The sequence below is a fragment of the Bombina bombina genome, chromosome 2, assembly GCF_027579735.1.
Source record: "Bombina bombina isolate aBomBom1 chromosome 2, aBomBom1.pri, whole genome shotgun sequence".
NCBI lineage: Eukaryota > Metazoa > Chordata > Amphibia > Anura > Bombinatoridae > Bombina > Bombina bombina.
The window spans coordinates 984,650,330-984,673,631 of record NC_069500.1 but is presented as its reverse complement, the minus strand read 5'-3'; the positions used below and the strand labels follow the sequence as shown (position 1 = coordinate 984,673,631).

Genomic DNA, 23,302 nt, shown 5'->3' with positions numbered 1-23,302 from the left:
ATTGGTTCTACATCAGGTATTTCCAGAGACATGGATAAGAAATAGTGGAGATATTGACTAATCTAGGTAAAGACTTGATAGTAAGGATGGTGTCCTGATCCCCCTCGGATACTGTGAGGCGGGGGGGGGGGGTTGTTTTTTTCCTTTTTTTTTTCTCTCTGTTTCCTTCTTTTTTTTTCTATTGTTTTCCCCAGGTTCTGTTGTTATATGTATATATGATGAAAATTAGCCATTATATTACAGTGCTTATTAGACAAATTGATAAGGGCAAACTGGACAGGAAATTGATGTTTAAGTTGTATAAGGTTTGGTTTGCTGTTTCATTTATTTCAAACATATGAATGTCCTGCAAGACACTGAATATGTCGATTTCATGTTATTTTCTTTATTATGTTCGGCTAAGTCTAATAAATATATAAAAAAAAAAAAAAAGTACTCTTGGAGTTTTTGGAATCTTTGCCTCCTTCTAGTGGCCAGGAAATGAATTCCCAGGAGTAATGGCTCATGGACTCTCACTACCATTATGAAAGAAATTAACAATTCTTATCAGACAGGATCAGATTATTTAAAACTAGCCAACATTATAATCACATTTTACCTTATTTTTGTGAGTTCTATGTGCCGCTTTCTATATGAAGATTACATTATTTTGGGCCTCACATCCTGATATTGGAGATTGGACTTCTCTACATTGAGAGTCCTTCATAAATAGTTTTAATGATGTACTGTACTTATTTACTAGTCACTGAATTAATAGATCAGCATTAAACATAACACTTATTACATAATTACTGTAAGTTGTTGAGGTATTGACACTAGATTTATACATATAGGCAATAATGTATTGTGCAGTAACAAGCATTATTCATTTGACCTTATAAATTTCAATGTGAGTTGCATTATATTGCATGAATAAGATCTGCATTGCGCATTACTGGAGATAACTATTAAACATCAACTGATCTATTTCATTAGTGAAACATTTTCTGCCTATGTATAACACCATGCTGAAGGGTTAAACAGCACAAACACACTCCCATGCCATCTCCAGAAAAGGATATATGTAACAACAACCAGTGAGTCATTTTGCTCCAGGGAACACTATAATCTTTAGAGTGGAGTTTTAAGTGGTTATTAGACTGTCTGGTGGTAAATGACCTTACAGCAACTCTGATGCAAATATAGTTTTGACAATGTGCCACTGGAGTGCTGCTTATGATGTTAAAAGGGACATATTTCAGATAAAACGTACAGTTTTAAACAACTTTCCAATTTACTTCTATTCTCAAATTTGCTTAATTCTCTTGGCATCCTTTGTTAAAGGAACAGCAATGCACTACTGGGAGCTAGCTATTGCTGCTCCTAAGCCTACTCATGTAGGCTTTTCAACAAATGATACCAAGAGAACAAGGTAAATAAGATAGAAGTTGTTTAAAATTGCATGCCCTATCTGAATCATAAAGGTTTAATTTTGACTTTGTCCTTTTAAGAGCACAAGCTTAGAGGCATTATTCCATTATATAAAGTGTAAAAGCATGAAAACTCCAAACTAGACACCACCACAGAAGAATTTATAGTTTTAAACTTTGACTGGGAAAAATGAATGCATGATTTGACATTCAATTTCCTACATTGTGGGCACGTACACATGCATGTTTTTGCGTGAGCATGTTTGAATGCTTTTGTGTGTACCCATATTCACTAAATTCTACAAGTTTAATGTGTTTGCATTTCATAAAGCAGTAGTAGTTAAGATTGTTCTTACAGACTGTAATCACTCAAACCCAGGCTGAGGAGATGTTGTCATCATGTGGTCCAGCGTTTGTAGAAATCTGTTTTTAACTTATTTAGGTTCCTTCCCCTAGAATTTATTTAACTTAACTATTTTTCAAAGACTGTTTCTTTTGAATGCAATGTTGTCTTGGAACTGACACACAAGACTCTATGTAGAAAGACAGAAAATGCATTAAATAAATATAAATTTTATTAAAAACACCCACATCTCAGCATTATCAGGAATGATATAATAAACAGCTTTCAAATAGCTTCGTTTACATTACAATACTTACAGTATTTATAACCATCTTCAGATTTTATACACATACTAACATTTTGTGGAAAAAAAAAAACAGTTTCTAGAGTGTAAGTAGAGAAAATGCACAAAATAATTCATTAGTGTCAAACTGCAAGATATCCTATACAAATAACCATTAGCTTTAGAAGTGAAGCAAACATTGCGGTGCATCTATCAAGATGAAAAGATTCATTCAAGTAAAGTTGACCCCACTCAAAGCATCTTCAAGTATGGTTATAGTCAACCTGGCAAATCCTATATAAGCAATGTCACCTCAGCATTTTCATGTTGACCTGTACACCAAAATTACAACTTATATTTACAATATCTGATGATTTCCTACATTGATTCTGTTTGGTAACTTTGGACGCAGTTTGGCAAATAATGGTGCATTGTGTTTAAAATATAAAACAAAACTATTAATAGTAAAGAAAATAAAAAAAGTCACATGAATGTTATAAACACAAGCACCAAACTCATCCCTTTCACAGTGTAGGGGTCTGAAGTGCATAGCTAATGTATACACTTAAACTCCTGACAGGTGAAAGGGCGCAGCACCTTCCTAAAAGTCTATAATTTGTCAGGTACAAAAATGAAAAATAAAATAAAAATAAAACTGACCAAAATGTTTGAAAATACCTTAAATTTACAAGTGTTTCCTTCAGGAAGAAAGCAGAAATCATTTTAAACAAACCACATATATACTTAAAAAGATTTATAATGTGCACAGGCACAATTAGAATAATAAAAACATCTCATATACATATATATTTGTAAGTGACTTGTAGAAAAAAATAAAGGTTCCTACTGACATCAATTAATTGCAGTGGGTATTACATACTAATAGCCCAACATATGGTGAATATTGCACAGCATATTATCATCAGATGGATTTTGGACTGTCATGATTACAAGGAAGCCCAATCATGCAGGTACCTATTGAAACAGATATTGTTAAATCAAGAATCAATAAAATAAACAGATGGTCCAATGCACTTAGTTGCATTGCAGTATAATGCAGCTGCTCCAACTTGACCAAAGAGAAGTATACTTGTTCAGCCAGTACATTTAAGTTTGTCTTACATTTACTGACGGCATTTAGGGTGATGGAAGTCAAGGTTGGATTGAGGTGCATCATCCTTTAATGCAAATTAATGCATTGGCCCAATAAGACTGTCAAGTGCCAAACACCTAGCTAACATTTTTCCCTTTAATTCAGCTCAGTGCATTCAACTTTTGTTATTTAAAACAGAAAAAAAAAACTAAAAAAAAAAACACAACTAAAAACTGTACATATTTTACAGTAATAAGAAGCAAGCACATTTACAAAATTAGATTGTTACATCTGTCAATACATATACACAAATAAGATTAAAATAGGGATCAAAACACGCAGCCTTGACCCTTTAAACAGAAAAATTGTATTAGCCTATGAGAGCTTTACAGAAAACAATATTGGCATAAAGAGAAAAAAAGCTAAAATATCCCTGAATTTTTAGAAGAAAGAGCATGAATTTCAAGTTATACTTGTTAAGATATCAAGTATTAAGAAAATGGTGTGATATATTTTTACTTGTTTTCTCTATTCTCTATTTTTTTTTAATATAAGATAGCTCTATGGTGTCAGGGAAATATTGATGGTATGTGATTCAATACTCACTCCTCACTCAATATCCTACTGCCAAACTAGTGCTGAGGTATATGACATGTAGGAATACCACTCAAAATCTGTAATAGGTCTTTATCTCACATTATGATTACTGGTAACAGGTCAAGTAGCACCACCAGACATAACCTTACAGCAATTATCTCAAATTTTGTGTAAAGAGTAAATTTGCAAACTCCAGTACTTTAAAAACAAAACGAACAAAAAACAAATACAATGTTTTTTTACTGCACTAGTCTGAATTATGACCTAGATTATAAGTGGAGCACAAAAATATTAGCGCTTATCTGCATTAACATCTTTTAAACGCAATCAATAGTGCTTCTATTTTTGCACTCATAAAGTTATTGTTGTATAACTCGAGCGATTTTCGAGTGCATGGTAACATCTGCATGTTGGATAGCGTGGGTGCACTTAATACCTCATATAAAAGATTCCTATTAAGTACACAGTAAAATTCATGTTGTATATCGCTCAAGCCGATGGCGAACTAAACTGAGGGTGCGCAATTAGTGAACTTCTTCATATGGTTCTGTGCTATATTATTAATAATAATGGTTTACTTCAGGTTTTGAAAAGGGCTACATTTTACAGCAGCATTTTGGATTGTGCAAATGCAATGCTTAACTCACCATAATATGAGCGCAATGAGCGAGCCAATAGCGATCTCTGTACTATCCATTAAAGGTATAGGGCACACTAAAATAGTGTCAGCTGCAGTAAGATGCACTTAAAATATCAGATTGCGCATTATTCTTAGTGCAAGACTGAACACAAGATAACGCACCCTGCACTAATGTTCACACTCCACATGTAATCTAGCCATATTTTGTTTCTCACAAACATGATTTTTAAAAGAAAAAACAAAACCATTGTCCATTTCGTTATTTTAAAGAGGATTGTTCTACTTTCCCTATAATTTGCCTTAGAGAGGCAGCAGTTTGGTAAAAATAATAATAACTCCCATGCCAGTTTAATTGTTATGTCAACGCTTGTTACCTGATGTGTGATCTTTGGCATGAAATTAAACCAATTTGTACAGGTAGTGTAAAATAATGGTCTTGAGAACTGTAGACATTGCACACTGAATATGGTACAATTTAGTCAATTACTTTCATTTTACATCAGTGAACACCAGAAATTGCATATTTTTGGAAAGATTTTTATCTTTGCAAAAAGTATCAAGGCCAAAAACCACAAAGATAAATACGTTTTGTGTTAGGAATCGTTATTAGTAGATTACTTAATAAATTTGTTTGTGTTTGGTTTTTTTTGTACAATTTATCCATTGCATAATAATGGAATTGAGTTATGCTAAATATAGATATTTGACATCAATATCTTTTTTAAAACATAGTATTAGTATATATACTAGGTAACAGCATAAATGCCACAATTTACATAGTGTGTCTTGTAGGCTAAAGTTGGTCAAGGAATTATTCACATTATGTGAATTTTTGAGGTTTATACTATTATGTAGCAACATAAACATATTGTAAATGAAAAATAAAAATGTAATTAAATGTTATCAATTACAATTTACCAATATGATTCTGGTTAACTAATGATTGTACTACTTAGAAGCATAGATTCGTTATGTAAATCTAATCAAGACATACACACAAATGCCAAATTAAATGATGGTTGGGTTTGATTCTCCACTAGGAGGGAGATCAGGGAGTGAATTAGCTACAGGAAATGTTAAAACTTGTATGTAATACAGGACCACTTGTATGTACAAAAATAAAACAGATGATCCAACATATACAATACAAGACATGAGAACACCAGGATACTTTTATCAGGATGACTAATGATAAAACATACAGAAGAATTGAACTTCATCACTCATTCTGGAAGCAGTTAATAAGCAAGCTTGTGATATAAACAACATACGTTTTAAGATTAGTGATATAAAGACCAGCAAATAAAGTGTGAAACCTCCAAAAAAATCAGTTGAATCTGCTGTATCTGTGGTAGAATAAGTATTCACACATTTGTTCAGCTCAAATTAATGTTCTACCAATGTAGCTGTGATTGTGTTTGATTAATTAAAAAAAAATTGTAACAGAATAGCAAATTCCTATGAAATTTTATTTTAAAAGAAATTTTTTTTATCTGAATGTGCTATAATTTACTAATCTGAACAATTTAAGGGCATTGTAATGAGTAACAACATACATATTAGTTAACCAGAATATATATTGATCCTAAAAGTTTTGGGTAGTGAAGCTTATATTGAGTTTTTATCATTTTGCTGGACATTTAAATAACTAGCCTGGGTATAGTTACATATGAACATACGGATTTAAATATGTGGCCAGGATTACAGCTTTTTGTGATAAAGTGGTAGAAGAAAGCATTATCTTTACACTGGTATATTTCTTGTATTTTGGCCATTTGCACACACATGCAAATACATGAATTTGTGTACACATACAATACACACAAGTGCTCACAGAGTTAAAATGTAGAAAATCAAATCTAACTACAAGTACAGAAGAAAGAAAAAAAAGGTTTTCTTTTCAAAAAGAAATAAGCAACAATATTGACCAACTATTTAAAAATGAAGGCAATAGTTTTCTATTATACATAAATGCAACTCATTAAAATCATTTCAATAAAAAGTAAAGTTAATGACAATTTTTTTTTATATCCTAGCAGGTAAATAATACCTGGGTTCAGCCCAGCATAAATGCTCACTGGGTTAAAAGGACAACTCCCAAAGCTGTACTGGCTTACAGAGCTTAAAAAGGTAAATTAATTCAGCCAATAAACATCTATGCTAATAAAAACAGAGCTGACATGTTTAAATAACCACTTTTAGATGCAATAAAAATAGCTTTCCATATCCCCTTAAAAGGGCTGATGAGAAATCTAACCACAACTTTTTAAAAAAACTTTCTGTTTTTAGACAGATATATTTCCTTTCTGTAGATCAATTATTCAATAAATATATGCTACTTATCTGTCATAATAATGATATACATTTTTTTAAACTATAGTTTTCTCCATTTTTCAGAGAAGTTGCTATTTTGTATACTGGACGCATAAAAATATAGAAGCCACTCCAGTATAAAAGCTTATCACATAATTTATCTACAAAAATTCCATTAGACTTAGATAATGGAGAATTTTGTAGAATTAAAATGTGTCAAAATAGAATCGAATCTACCCATTATTATGAATAATACATGTTTTCTAATGAGAGCAATAAGTAGTCACAAACTAGTTATGCCTTGTGGTTTTCCCGGTGAAATAAATATTAAAAAAGGGAATCCTTTGTGTTTAAATTTGTCTTCATATTTTTCTTTAAATTTGGGGGATGGGGTTCTTAAAAATTCATATGATGTAAATAATTATTTAAAAGAACAAACTACCAAAATATATCTACAAAACATTAACATTTAAAATGCAAGATTTTTGATTAATATAAAAAAAACTTTTCATTTATACTTATTAAAACTGTTTTAGGTTTTTCAAGGCATAAAATACTTTATAGCACCAATCTTTTTGAAGAATGTCCAAATATTTTCAGTGTTTGTTTTTTTCTTTCTTTTTTTTCGTATGATCTGTTCATCTTGCTGTTTTTTTACACTGGAATTCAACATAAAGGTTATGTAATGTATTGCTCAGAACACCAGGAATTCAGCACCAGATGTTATTTGTAAGATTCCTGATGAAAACAATACTACAGTAGATTTAGCTCTAGTTCTATGTATTCTTCTATAAAAGAGTCACAGATGTTATAAGAAGATAGAGGTCATTTTATCCAACAGAACCTGTGTTTTCGTACCATTTAAATACTTTTGCATAGGATGTTTACAATCTTCTTTTCTAACATCTGCAACCAAATTGTTATTAAGAGGGAAACGGGAAACCGTAATGGTAATGATACATACATGTTATATGTATATGTATGTATATATAAATTATGTTGCTGGTATTCTTTCCTACATAAAACATTTTAATGAATCTTGCTGCTCTCTTGCGTTATGCACATTCAGCAAATGTTAACCTATGAGAAAATGATGCATAATTACATATATCTGTTGTAGGGACCTGTAACTCGTGTTAAGGCATATGGAGATGTAGTGACTAGGGAGTCTGTGGTGATTGAAACTGTCCTTTGTGTAAGTGACTTGATGAAACGAAGATAGGTTGGTTCGGCTGGCTCATGTGATGGCTCCAAAGGCTCTCTCTTTACTTTTTTGTGGTAAGATTTTGGAGCCACATAGTCTGGTCCATACTTTTCACAGTCTTCCTCTTTCTCCCTGGCCTTACCTGCCATCTTTGCCTCCCATAATGCCAAACCATGCTTTGGCTCATTCATGCTTTTGTGTTGGTAGAATACAAGGGATATCCTTGTAGGGTGATTCCTGTTGGGTTTTTTTTAATGGTGTTGTAGCGTGGAGTTCACGTTTTGCACATTCAATGAGAATTGACCCATGAGTTGGGGCTACTGCTACTCCTCCTACATCAGGATCAAGAAAGCTCTGTTCACTATCTGACCAAATGTCCTGTGGATCTTCTTGTACTTGCATTGAGGTCCGATGTAGCTTTTCCTGAACATTAGCACCATTAGTTCTATTCAAGCCTCCAAGAGATTGAGTATTTATGTCATGATTAACACCTGGAAGCATTTCAGATACCCCATTTGCTACATGAGAATGCATGTGAATGTTTTTATCGTGGAAATGCAGAGAGCCAGCTCTGCCACCTAACATACTTGAAGATGCATTATTTTCATTAGCTTCATAGGAGTGTGGAAGAGAATATTCCCCGTTTTTGTTCACAGTGGAATAATCCAGATTATTAAGGTTTGGATTTAATTTTGTAGCTGTCTCCATTTTGTGATCAGCAGTGTAAGGGTTGAAAGAACCCATGGAGTGAGTGTTTGGTTTAACATTGCAGCCACTGAAATCATCAATCATGCTTTGGTTTCCATTATTCAAGTACTTGGGCCCAAAACTCTGACTATTTGCATACCTTTCCTGGTACAATGACTGAATTGGTGGCATATTTAATTTAGTCATTGGGTCTTGGTTTTTAAGCTTGTAGAATTCCATCGATTGTGAATGTGGAGAATATGAGTTGAGATAAGGTGAACAACCATCCAATGGAACATTACCATTACACTGGTAAGGGGGGCATGGATTGCTTTGATTTAAAGATCCAAGATAAGGATTCAAAGGGTCTGTAGCACAAGAAACTGAGGAGCTGGAAGGGTCCTGGAAGTGATCCATATGATTTGACCCAGCAAATGGGGAAGAACTTTTATATGGGTCAGCTAAATTCGAAATTCTTGCATAAGCATGAGTGGGGCCTGTCATTGGATAAGGCTTTGTAGGATTTGAATGGTTGGTATTATTCAGGACCCTGTGCTGCATTTCTGATTCTTGAAACATTTTAAAAATGTCTGTAAAAAAAAAAAGAAAGAAAATAAAAACATATTGATATATTGAATTATTTAAGATTCAATAAAGAGTCAAATTTAAATTACTTAAGTTACAATAAAGAGATAAAGTGAAAAAAAAACATTATCATTCCGTTTTAAAGGAATCCATTGATTCAAAACATCCAATATGTCAGATGGTATATGTTAGTTGCTAAATTGTGCCCCCACCTTTCACCTTACTTTAAATTAGCCATTTAACCTGCTATTCTTTGATCACACTCAGCCAGAAACTATCATATTTGCAACTCTAAAAATATAATTTTTTTGTGTTATAAACCATTAGTGTGAAAGAAGCAAATATTTAGCACCTATACTTCCACATTTCTTCCCCTTTTGTCCACTTACACAGAGGGGCATTGCTAACTTTCTCAGGGGCATGAGGAATTAGCATGTGAAGTCATTATGGTGTACATCATGATGTCCCATGGAATGAGAAACAGATGAGGAGGCAGAATGGTATGTGGTGAGGGGGTTCAAAGCCCATGCACAGCTTAAATGGACATGATGACCCTCATTTAAAAAGGGGTATTGCTTTCCTTTCCAAATGAGGGGTTTCATAAACCTCTAAGATCCTGGATTGTAAAATCAGTGATCACCTGCAGCATCCGTTGCTGTTTTGTTTTATGGGGTCTTTAACAAAACAATCATCTAAGACCTGTTTTACAGAGAGAGGCAAGTTAACCCTTAAAGGGACACTCAAGTCAAAATTTAGCTTGCATGATTCAGATAAAGCATGACATTTTAAACATCTTTTTTCGATTAATTCCATTAACAAAATGTGAACTTTCTTTTTATATTTACACTTTTTGAGTTACCAGCTCATACTGATCATGTGCAAGAGTTCACAGAATATACGTATATACATGATTGACTGACGACTGTCACATGATACAGGAGGAGTGGAAATAGACATAACTGAAATTTGTCAGAAAAAATAATACTCATTTGAAGTTGCTATTGCATTGTCTTTTTATCATGCATTTGATGATTGTGCAAATCTACTGCATTCACTGGTCCTTTAATTCAAATTGAAGTCTCTCTTTTAAATGTTGTTATTTAACCATCTAGGATCCATGTGCCCCACTGGTCAGGGTGTTTTTTATGGCTGAACCATGACAAAAGGGGCAGAATCATAGGTGTACAGTATCAGTGCTGTGGACATTTTTTCCCTGTAAGAAAGCTTCAGGAAGGACAATAGGGCAGAGCTCCCAACCTATGACAATCCTGCAATATCTGTGACAGTTGGAAAGTGTGGTACTAGTAACGAGGGCCTAACCAACAGTAGAGACAAGGTTCATTTAGTATCCATCAATGGTGTAGATTCCAAGGATTTATATGGGCTTATGTGTATATATGTATGTATATTATTATGATTCTTTATTTATAAAGAGCCAACAGATTCCGCAGAACTGTCCATGAATACAGAGATAAAAGTACAACAGTGAGACATTACAATATGACAAAAACATAATTTATGTAAGAACTTCCCTGATAAATTCATTTCTTTCATATTGGCAAGAGTCCATGAGCTAGTGACGTATGGGATATACATTCCTACCAGGAGGGGCAAAGTTTCCCAACCTCAAAATGCCTATAAATACACCACCCACCACATCCACAATTCAGTTTAACGAATAGCCAAGAAGTGGGGTGATAAGAAAGGAGCGAAACGCATCAACAAGCAATTGGAATAATTGTGCTTTATACAAAAAAATCATAACCACCATAAAAAGGGTGGGCCTCATGGACTCTTGCCAATATGAAAGAAATGAATGTATCAAGTAAGTCCATGAGCTAGTGACGTATGGGATAGCAAATACCCAAGATGTGGAACTCCACGCAAGAGTCACTAGAGAGGGAGGGTTAAAAATAAAGACAGCCAATTCCACTGAAAAAAGAATCCACAACCCAAATCAAAATGTTTTAATCTTATAATGAAAAAAACTGAAATTATAAGCAGAAGAACTTTTCTTCCAAAAACTGCTTCTGAAGAAGAAAAAACATCAAAATGGTAGAATTTAGTAAAAGTATGCAAAGAAGACCAAGTTGCTGCTTTGCAAATCTGATCAACAGAAGCTTCATTCTTAAAAGCCCAGGAAGTAGAAACTGACCTAGTAGAATGAGCCGTAATCCTCTGAGGCGGGGGATTTACCCGACTCCACAGAAACAAGATGAATCAAAAGTTTTAAAAAGAAGCCAAAGAAATAGCAGAAGCTTTCTGACCTTTCTTAGGACCAGAAAAGATAAGAAATAGACTAGAAGTCTTTCTGAAATCTTTAGTAGCTTCAACATAATATTCAAAGCTCTTACCACATCCAAAGTATGCAAAGATTTTTCCAAAGAATTCTTAGGATTAGGGCACAACGAAGGGACAACAATTTCTCTACTAATGTTGTTGGAATTCACAACCTTGGGTAAATGAAGTCCGCAAAACCGTAACTTAATATCCAGAGAATGCATAGGCTCAAACGGAGGAGCCTGTAAAGCTCTCAAAACCAAATTAAGACTCCAAAGAGGAGAGATTGACTTACTGACAGGCTTGATAAGAACCAAAGCCTGTACAAAACAACGAATGTCAGGAAGATTAGCAATTTTTCTGTGAAACAGAACAGAAAGAGCAGAAATTTGTCCTTTCAAGGAACTTGCAGACAAACCCTTATCCAAACCATCCTGAAGAAAATGTAAAATTCTAGCAATTCTAAAAGAATGCCAAGAGAACTTATGAGAGGAACACCATGAAATGTAAGTCTTCCAAACTCGGTAATATATCTTTCTAGACACAGATTTACGAGCCTGCAACATAGTATTGATCACTGAGTCAGAGAAACCTCTATGACTAAGCACTAAGCGTTCAATCTCCATACCTTCAAATTTAATGATTAGCGATCCTGATGGAAAAATGGACCTTGAGACAGTAGGTCCGACCTTAACGGAAGTGGCCAAGGTTGGCAACTGGACATCCGAACAAGATCCGCATACCAAAACCTGTGTGGCCATGCTGGAGCCACCAGCAGTAAAAATGAACGTTCCATTATGATTTTGGAAATCACTCTTGGAAGAAGAACTAGATGCGGAAAGATATAAGCAGGTTGATAATTCCAAGGAAGTGACAACGCATCCACTGCTTCCACCTGAGGATCCCTGGATCTGGACAGATACCTGGGAAGTTTCCTGTTTAGATGAGAAGCCATCAGATCTATTTCTGGAAGCCCCCATATCTGAACAATCTGAAGAAACACATCTGGGTGAAGAAACCATTCTCCCGGATGTAAAGTCTGGTGACTGAGATAATCCGCTTCCCAATTGTCTATACCTGGGATATGAACCGCAGAGATTAGACAGGAGCTGGATTCCGCCCATGCAAGTATCCGAGATACTTCTTCCATAGCTTGAGGACTGTGAGTCCCACCTTGATGATTGACATATGCCACGGTTGTGACATTGTCTGTCTGAAAACAAATAAACTATTCTCTCTTCAGAAGAGGCCAGAACTGAAGAGCTCTGAAAATCGCACGGAGTTCCAAAATATTGATTGGTAATCTAACCTCTTGAGATTTCCAAAACCCCTGCGCTGTCGGAGATATCCAGACAGCTCCCCAACCTGAAAGACTTGCATCTGTTGAAATCACAGTCCAGGTTGGACGAAGAAAAGAGGCCCCTTGAACTAAACGGTGGTGATTTAACCACCAAGTCAGAGATAGTCTAGTATTGAGATTTAAGGATATCAATTGTGATATCTTTGTATAATCCCTGCACCAAAGGTTCAGCATACAAAGCTGAAGAGGTCTCATGTGAAAATGAGCAAAGGGGATCGTGTCCGATGCTGCAGTCATGAGACCTAAAACTTCCATGCAGATAGCTACTGAAGGGAATTATTGAGACTGAAGGTTCCGACAAGCTGAAACCAATTTCAAACGTCTTTTGTCTGTTAGAGACAAAGTCATGGATACTGAATCTATTTGGAATCCCAAAAAGGTTACCCTTGTCTGAGGAATCAAGGAACTTTTTGGTAAATTGATCCTCCAACCATGTTTTGAAGAAACAACACAAGTTGATTCGTGTGAGATTCTGCAGAATGTAAAGACTGAGCAAGTACCAAGATATCGCCCAAATAAGGAAACACTGCAAATACCCCCGCTCTCTGATTACAGAGAGAAGGGCACCGAGAACCTTTGAGAAGATCCTTGGAGCTGTTGCTCGGCCAAAAGGAAGAGCAACAAATTGGTAATGCTTGTCTAGAAAACAGAATCTCAGGAACTGATAGTGATCTGGATGAATTGGAATATGAAGATAAGCATCCTGTAAGTCTATTGTGGACATATAATGCCCTTGCAGAACAAAAGGCAAAATAGTCCTTATAGTCACCATTTTGAATGTTGGTATTCTTACATAACGATTCAAAATTTTTAGATCCAGAACTGGTCTGAAATAATTCTCTTTCTTTGGTACAATGAACAGATTTGAATAAAACCCCAGACCCCGTTCCAGATATGGAACTGGCACAATTACCCCAGATGACTCCAGGTCTGAAACACATTTCAGGAAAGCCTGAGCCTTTACTGGGTTCACTGGAATGCGTGAGAGAAAGAACCTTCTCAGGTCTTACCTTGAAACCTATTCTGTACCCTTGAGAAACAATGTTCTGAATCCAATGATTTTGAATTGAATTGAATCCAAACATCTTTGAAAAATCGTAATCTGCCCCCTATCCAGCTGTGCTGGAATGAGGGCCGCACCTTCATGCGGATTTGGGGCTGGTTTTGATTTTCTAAAAGGCTTGGATTTATTCCAGACTGAGAAGGCTTCTCAATTGGAAGCCGTTCCTTTAGGGGAAGGGTCAGGCTTCTGTTCCTTATTCTGACGAAAGGAACGAAAACGGTTAGCAGCCCTAAATTTACCCTTAGATTTTTTATCCTGAGGCAAAAAAGCTCCCTTCCCCCCAGTGACAGTTGAAATTATAGAATCCAATTGAGAACCAAATAATTTATTACCTTGGAAAGAAAGAGATAGCAACGTTGACTTAGAAGTCATATCTGCATTCCAAGATTTAAGCCATAAAGCTCTTCTAGCTAAAATAGCTAAAGACATATACCTGACATCAATTCTAATGATATCAAAAATGGCATCACAAATGAAATTATTAGCATGTTGAAGAAGCATAACCAATGCTATACACATTATGATCTGGTACTTGTTGCGCTAAAGCCTCCAACCAAAAAGTTGAAGCTGCAGCAACATCAGCCAAGGAAATAGCAGGCCTAAGAAGATTACCTGAACAGTAGTACGTTTAGCAAGAGTAGAGATAGGCCCCATCAACTTTGGGGATTTTTTCCCAAAACTCTAATCCTATCAGCCGGCAAAGGGTACAGTCTCTTAAACCTTAAAGAAGGAGTAAATGAAGTACCCAAACTATTCCATTCCCTAGAAATTACATCTGAAAATAGCATCAGGAACTGGAAAAACCTCTGGAATAACTACATGAGGTTTAAAACCCGAATTTAAACGTTTACTGGTTTTAATATCAAGAGGACTAGACTCCCTCCATATCTAATGCAATCAACACCTCTTTTAGTAAAGAACGAATAAACTCCATCTTAAATAAATATGAAGATTTGTCAGTGTCAATATCTGAGGCAGAATCTTCTGAACCAGATAGATCCTCATCAGAGATAGATAAAATCAGAATGTTGGCGGTCCATTTAAAAAATTCATCTAATTTATGAGAAGTTTTAAAAGAACCTTTTATGTTTATTAGAAGGTGGTATAATAGACAGGGCCTTTTGAATAGAATTAGAAACAAATTCTTTCACATTAACAGGAATATCCTGAACATTAGATGTTGAAGGAACAACAACAGGTAATGGATTACTACTAATGGAAAATATTGTCTGCTTTTGAAAGTTTATCATGACAACTAACACAAACTACAGCCGGAGGAACAGTTACCACAAGTTTACAACAATGCACTTAGCTTTGGTAGAACCGATATCAGGCAGCAGCATTCCAGAAGTAGATTCTGATACAGGGTCAGTATTGCGACATCTTGCAATATGTAATAGAAAAAAACAACATATTAAAGCAAAATTTTCAAATTCCTTAAATGACAGTTTCCGGAATGGGAAAAAATGCAAACAGAATAAGCCTCTGGAAACCAGAAGCAAAAAGAAACAAAGACTTAAATAATGTTAAAAAAACTGGCGCCAAGTCTGACGCCCACAGTTGACAAATTTTTTGGCCCCGCCAAAAACGTTCTGCAACAAAACACGAGCGTCATAGATGACGCAACTACCGTGAAAACTCTCAGCGTCACTACGACCGCCCCGGAAATGAGCTCATTAATGTCATTAATGTCAACAAACGTAATTCTCGCGCCAAAAAAAAAGTCTATTGCGCCAAAAAATTACGCAATAAATTATCGCATTTTTTGCACACGCGAGCCTAACAGCCCGCAATTTAGAAAGAAAAGTCAATTTGAAAAATTTTGAAGTAAGAAAAAAAATTTATTCATATGCATTTCCCAAAAATGAAACTGACAGTCTGTAAGAAGGAAATATACTGATTAACCTGAATCATGGCAAATATAAGTATAAACATAAATTTAGAACTTTACATGGTAAAGTGCCAAACCATAGCTGAGAGTGTCCATAAATAAAATAAGACATACTTACCAAAAGACACTCATCTACATATAGTAGATAGCCCAACCGTACTGAAATGAGAATCAGCAGGTATTGGTATATAAGAGTATATCGTCGATCTGAAAAGGGAGGGTAGGAGACGAATCTCTACGACCGATAACAGAGAACCTATGAAATAGATCCCCGATAGGCTGACCATAGCATTCAATAGGAAATACTCCCTTCACATCCCTCTGTCCATTCCACTGCACTCTGAGAGGAAAACCGGGCTTCAGCATGCTGCAAAGCGCATATCAACGTAGAAATCTAGCACACAACTTACTTCACCACCTCCATAGGAGGGCAAAGTTTTGTAAAACTGAATTGTGGGTGTTGGTGGGGGGTGTATTTATAGGCATTTTGAGGTTTGGGAAACTTTGCCCCTCCTGGTAGGAATGTATATCCCATACGTCACTAGCTCATGGACTCTTGCCAATTACATGAAAGAAATACAACAAACACGTTCAGAGGGGTTGAGGGCCCAATTCCTGTGGGAAATTACAATCCTAGGTGTGTAGGAGGATGAGAAACAGGAGATGGGGACTGCAAAGGTGAGAATAATGTTAATGCAGAGTTAGATGAGGGCAACTATTAGGTAAGTGGAATCAATTTGCTACTGAGTTGGGTGATCAAGTGATCGAGAGAAGTCCTGCAGGAGGAGGTGATGGTAAGAGGATGCAAGAAGCAGGTCACTGTTTGGATCTTAGGGGGCGGGACTGGAGTATATTTGTTAATGACTGAAGACAGGTGGGGGGCAACATTGGTGAGGGCTTTGTAGGTCAGGGTTAGAATTTTTAATTTATATCTGCTGTGAATACATTTATATGTGTTTATGTGTGTATTACATATATATATTACTGTACATATAAATACATAAATGTATACATGCACCCCCCCCATATATATATATATATATCTATATATATTATATATATATATACACAGGGAGTGCAGAATTATAGGCAAAGTTGTATTTTTGAGGATTAATTTTATTATTGAACAACACCATGTTGTCAATGAACCCAAAAAACTCATTAATATCATAAGCTGAATAGTTTTGGAAGTAGTTTTTAGTTTGTTTTTAGTTATAGCTATTTTAGGGGGATATCTGTGTGTGCAGGTGACTATTACTGTGCATAATTATTAGGCAACTTAACAAAAACCAAATATATACCCATTTCACAATTATTTATTTTTACAGTGAAACCAATATAACATCTCAACATTCACAAATAAACATTTCTGACATTCAAACAAAACCAAAACACACAAAAACAAATCAGTGACCAATATAGCCACCTTTCTTTGCACGGACACTCAAAAGCCTGCCATCCATGGATTCTGTCAGTGTTTTGATCTGTTCACCATCAACATTGCGTGCAGCAGCAACCACAGCCTCCCAGACACTGTTCAGAGAGGTGTACTGTTTTCCCTCCTTGTAAATCTCACATTTGATCATGGACCACAGGTTCTCAATGGGGTTCAGATCAGGTGAACAAGGAGGCCATGTCATTAGATTTTCTTCTTTTATACACTTCTTGCCAGCCACGCTGTGGAGTACTTGGACGCCGTGTGATGGAGCATTGTCCTGCATGAAAATCATGTTTTTCTTGAAGGGATGCAGACTCTTTCCTGTACCACTGCTTGAAGAATGTGTCTTCCAGAAACTGGCAGTAGGAGCTGGGAGTTGAGCTTGACTCCATCCTCAACCCTAAAAGGCCCCACAAGCTCATCTTTGCTGATACCAGCCCAAACCAGTACTCCACCTCCACCTTGCTGGCCGTCTGAGTCGGACTGGAGCTCTCTGCCCTTTACCAATCCAGCCACGGGCCCATCCATCTGCCCATCAAGACTCACTCATCATTTCATCAGTCCATAAAACCTTAGAAAATCCAGTCTTGAGATATTTCTTGGCCCAGTCTTGACGTTTCAGCTTGTGTGTCTTGTTCAGTGGTGGTCCGTCTTTCAGCCTTTCCTTACCTTGGCCATGTCTCTGAGTATTGCACACCTTGTGCTTTTGGGCACCTCCCAGTGATGTTGCAACCTCTGAAATATGGCCAAACTGTGGCAAGTGGCATCTTGGCAGCTGCACACGCTTGACTTTCTCCTCAGTTCATGGGCAGCTTATTTTGCGCCTTGGTTTTTCCACACGCTTCTTGCGACCCTGTTGACTATTTTGAATGAAACGCTTGATTGTTCGATGACTCACGCTTCAGCAAGCTTTGCAATTTTAAGAGTGCTGCATCCCTCCTGCAAGGATATCTCACTATTTTTGACTTTTCTGAGCCTGTCAAGTCCTTCTTTTGACCCATTTTGCCAAAGGAAAGGAAGTTGCCTAATAATTAGCACACCTGATATAGGGTGTTGATGTCATTAGACCACCCCCCTTACTCATTACAGAGATGCACATCACCTAATATGCTTAATTGGGTAGTAGGCTTTCGAGCCTATTACAGCTTGGAGTAAGACAACATGCATAAAGAGGATGATGTGGTCAAAATAATCATTTGCCTAATAATTCCTGCACCTCCCTGTATATATATATATATATATATTTATATACAGAAAAAGGGTTAATAGTAGCGCCAGAGGGATGAGAAATAGATTTCTAATAAGTCACTAGTTACAGTTCAAAACATGGAAAAGTACTTTTTCTGCAAACTTGACTGTCAAATAGTGTGGAAGAATTTTATTACCCCACTATACGCTCTAGCCTTAAAGGGACATGAAACCCAAATTTTTTCTTTCATGATTTAGAAAGAGCATACAATTATAAACAAACTTTCTAATTTACTTCTATTATCTATTTTGCCTTCATTCTCTTGATATTCTTTGCTGAAAAAGAATATCTAGATATGCTTAGTAGCTGCTGATTGGTAGCTTGCACATAGATGCCTTCAGTGATTGGTTCACCTTGTGCATTGCTATTTCTTTCATTAAAGTATATCTAAAGAATGAAGAAATTAGGGTAATAGAAGTAAATTGGATATTGTTTAAAGTTGTATTCTCTACCTTAATCATGAAAGAAAATGTTTGGGTATCAGTGTCCCTTTAAGTGTACAACACAGGGCCTGAATAATAACATCTGCTACAGTTTTGAATTTCCTAACAGCTGTTTCCAGAGCACTGTCCATTTGTCCTTTATTGAAGATCAACGGACGAGACGTCAGACCGCCGTCCAAAACACGTGACGTGTGGTTTGTGTCTGCAGCTCAGGAGAGCGCTTGAAGTCTCTCCAACGGTCCACGCTTTAACCGAAGAAATTTGCACACCAGAAGCGTAGTAAAGTACAGTATACCTTATATATACCAGAAGTATTACTCACTCTGAGTTTTTTTATGTGAAATATATGAACGATCCATCTAAGTATTACTTAACGATTCACAAGTTGGAATATCTTGCGCGAGTTCTCATCCTGACATTTAAACTTGGAGATGTCACTCACAAATGATACCTACGCATATCTCTTTGTATCTTTTTGATCTAAGCTTTCTATATACGGCAATTGTCATTTTATACTGTGTACACTATTTTTTGGGTATATACTGCATAATACCTTATTTAACAATTGTGCAATCAGCCACTTTTCTTTTATTATTGCATTTTATATCAATATATTATCGATTAGTTTTTTATATATTATCGATTAGCTTTTTAGATATTGTACCTTTTAGGCCTTTGAATAATTTTAATATGTTATAGGGAGACGTCCCTTTTAAGTTGCATAATCATCTGTTTTTAATAAATATTTGTTTGTTGATATAATTTGGTGTTTGATACTTTTGGCCTTCTGGCGCCCTCTTTATCTATAAGTCTAACAAGCTTAACATTTGCTACATTTGATACTCTGACACATTGTAGGGATAGTGTCAATTAAAGAGGTGTATAGTATCTTTTTCTCTAGCGCACTTCTATATATATTCTAATTATGGAACAAGTACACTGTTGGTTAGTACAGTAGATAGTCCGTATGGCACAGCAAAAAGTAATACAATCGATGAATCCAATAGTATCTCACTTACTAAAAAAACCCTCAACATTATGAGGTAAACTGCCGCCTTTATGAGGAGAGACCTCCGGTGTGTCAGTATCCTGAAGTTGCACTCTTCTTGGAGTATGGTACTTCCAAAAGTGTCAGGCTGAGGGCATTAGGAATCCTCTCAGGATGCAGCCGATTTTAATGCAGACCACAAGAGAGAGTGAGAGAAAACAACATGATCCATTTTACAGTTAGTTAAAGTGTCCAAGTTAAAAAGTTTTTTTAATTTGTGGTGGAAGTTATATATGTAGTGGGTTTGTTTTTATTATAATGATGAATGCATGCTGTACAATTAAGTTCCTATTGCACTAAAAGAAACCTTTGGTTGTTTGTTTGTAATCAGTTTTTTGCACTTTCCATGTGCATTTTGATCTTTTTTATTGGATTTTAGTTTACTGGGGGCAAGAATGGATTTAAGATTTTTATTCCTTTTGAAATTAGTTGTGGTTTTATCTTGTCACATCTTTCAAGAGATTATCCTTTGTTTAGGGATGTGCCAATGTTTATTTAGGATCCTCTTTATTTCAATAGCTCCTTTACTTGCCTGGAATGCGAATGTAAATTACAATAGTACAGATCCGCACGACCAGGACCTATAAAAACTCACAACCCTGCAGGTTATCAGTAGATAGACCTATAAAAGAAGAAGGGAAACCTTCTGGATTCATACATTAAACCACCACGACCCCAAAAGGTCTAAATGAAGACATTGATTTATCAGAAAATTTTTAGTGAATAGAGATCCCACAGAGATACGTACACCTAACTAAATATTGAATTATTCCATCAGGTATATTCACTTATTAAGGTATTATGTACTTATCTAATACGACCACGGTTTAACATAAAATCATATCACCATCTATCTTAAATAAATAATACAAGATTGGAAAACATTGACTTAAAGGTATGATGTAAATTATTGGAAGTTTTATTAGGAGTGTAAAAGAAATCTTCGTATGTAACAATGGAGTCACTGACTGTATTTTTAAGCTTAATCATTACATTTGAAATTTCACCACTATGCATACATTTACATTTTACAGTAAAAGCTATCCGCATTTATTTCTCCCCTAACGAGTCATATTACAAAACTGATAGTACTCGCCGGGGAGCTTGTCACTTACTTCAGCTCCACGTGACTCATAACAGGCCAATAAGATTGAGGGGCATGCCGACTGCCCACCCTATATAACAGATGTTGTCCCTTTTACCTACCCATAACCCTCTGAGGAAGAAGTTATCAACTGTGAACTTTTGAACGCGTAAGGGATTTTACATTCTAGTATTCTTAAGACAGCACGGGTTTTATGAACACCTGCACCTTTTTTTTTTTTATATATTTGGACATTTGGAGTTTGTTTACGGTGCTGAACACTGGGTTCTACCATCCTTACTGCACACTAAAGATTTCTCTTACGATACGAAATAAAGGCTACAGGTTAAACGCCATATATTCCGCTTGTTTTGTGAGATTTGATGAGTGCATAACATACCTCATATTGTTTAAGGTCCCAGCATGTGAGTGTAATCGTAAAACGTCTGTGGTTTTTATGTATATTAAACCTTACAATATAACACGATAGTTTGTTTTCTCTCACTCTTTTCTTGGCCTGCATGAATATCGGGCTGCCATCCTGAGAGGATTCCTAAACACCCTCAGCCTGACCACTTTTGGAAGTACCATACTCTAAAATGAGTGCAACTTCAGGATACTGATACACCCGGAGGTCTCTCCCCTCACAAAGGCAGCAGTTTACCTCATAATATTGAGGTTCTCTTTAGTAAGTGATATACCTATAAGATTAATCGATTGTATTACTTTTGGAGGTGCCATACGGACTATCTACTGTACTAACCAACAGTGTTATTTTCCATGTTTTGAACTGTAACTAGTGACTTATTAGAAATCTATTTTCTCATCCCTCTAGCGCTACCTATAACCCTTTTTTCTGTATACACTACTTTGAAGTGAGTTTAGGTGACCCATTTGTGATCACTTACACTACAAAGCCTCTGTGGTAGCTGCTTCTGGGATTTCTTTTTGCCGTTTATTAACACATAGCGCAAACATACAGGGAGTGCAGAATTATTAGGCCAAATGAGTATTTTGACCACATCATCCTCTTTATGCATGTTGTCTTACTCCAAGCTGTATAGGCTCGAAAGCCTACTACCAATTAAGCATACTTAGGTGATGTGCATCTCTGTAATGAGAAGGGGTGTGGTCTAATGACATCAACACCCTATATCAGGTGTGCATAATTATTAGGCAACTCCTTTCCTTTGCAAAATGGGTCAAAAGAAGGACTTGACAGGCTCAGAAAAGTCAAGAAATAGTGAGATATCTTGCAGAATGATGCAGCACTCTTAAAATTGCAAAGTTCTGAAGCGTGATCATCGAACAATCAAGCGTTTCATTCAAAATAGTCAACAGGGGTCCGCAAGAAGCGTGTGGGAAAACCCAAGGCGCCAAAATAACTGCCCCATGAACTGAGAAAGTTCAGCGGTGCCAGCTGCCAAGATGCCACTTGCCACCAGTGTGGCCATATTTTCAGAGCTGCAACATCACTGGAGTGCCCAAAGCACAAGGTGTGTAATACTCAGAGACATGGCCCAAGGTAAGAAGGCTGAAAGACGACAACCACACAAGCTGAAACGTCAAGACTGGGCCAAGAAATATCTCAAGACTGATTTTCTAAGGTTTTATGGACTGATGAAATGAGAGTGAGTCCTTGATGGGCCAGAGTGGATGGGCCCGTGGCTGGATTGGTAAAGTGCAGAGATCTCCAGTCCGACTCAGACGCCAGCAAGGTGGAGTGGAGTACTGGTTTGGGCTGGTATCATCAAAGAAGAGCTTGTGGGGCCTTTTCGGGTTGAGGATGGAGTCAAGCCTCAACTCCCAGTCCTACTGTCAGTTTCCTGGAAGACACCTTCTTCAAGCAGTGGTACAGGAAGAAGTCTGCATCCTTCAAGAAAAACATGATTTTCATGCAGGACAATGCTCCGATCACCACGCGTCCAAGTACTCCACAGCCGTGGCTGGCCAAGAAAGGGTATAGAGCTAAGTCACTTTAGGGCAATGCCCTACAAAACCCTTCTAAGGACTATTGCTATAGTATCTTTAGTTTTAGACTAGAATTTTTTTATTTTCGGTGTGTTTTTTTAAGGGTGGGTTTTAGTTTTAGAATACGCACAACCCTATGTTTTTTTAATTTTTTGTAATTTTCTGCAATGGTAGTTTTATATTTTCTGTAATTTTTTTAAAATTTTCTGTAATGTAAATCTTTTAATATAATGGTAGGTGTTTCTTTTTTGGTAAGTTCGGGGGTGTTAGATTAGGGGTGTTGGTCTAGGGGGGTTAAAAGTTAGTGGGTAGCTTGCAATA

At 36.3% G+C, this 23,302-nt stretch overlaps 1 protein-coding gene across 1 annotated transcript in view; it reads right to left on the bottom strand.

The window, feature by feature from the left end:
* Positions 1 to 1,962: 1,962 nt before the first annotated feature.
* The window catches only part of TET2 (tet methylcytosine dioxygenase 2), a 277,826-nt gene continuing 256,486 nt past the window's right edge, over positions 1,963 to 23,302 (bottom strand). The window contains 3 exon segments of the mRNA XM_053703509.1: positions 1,963 to 8,133; positions 8,135 to 9,138; positions 12,152 to 12,183. Coding sequence (XP_053559484.1) covers positions 7,780 to 8,133; positions 8,135 to 9,138; positions 12,152 to 12,183 — 1,390 coding nt within the window. The 3' untranslated portion in view covers positions 1,963 to 7,779.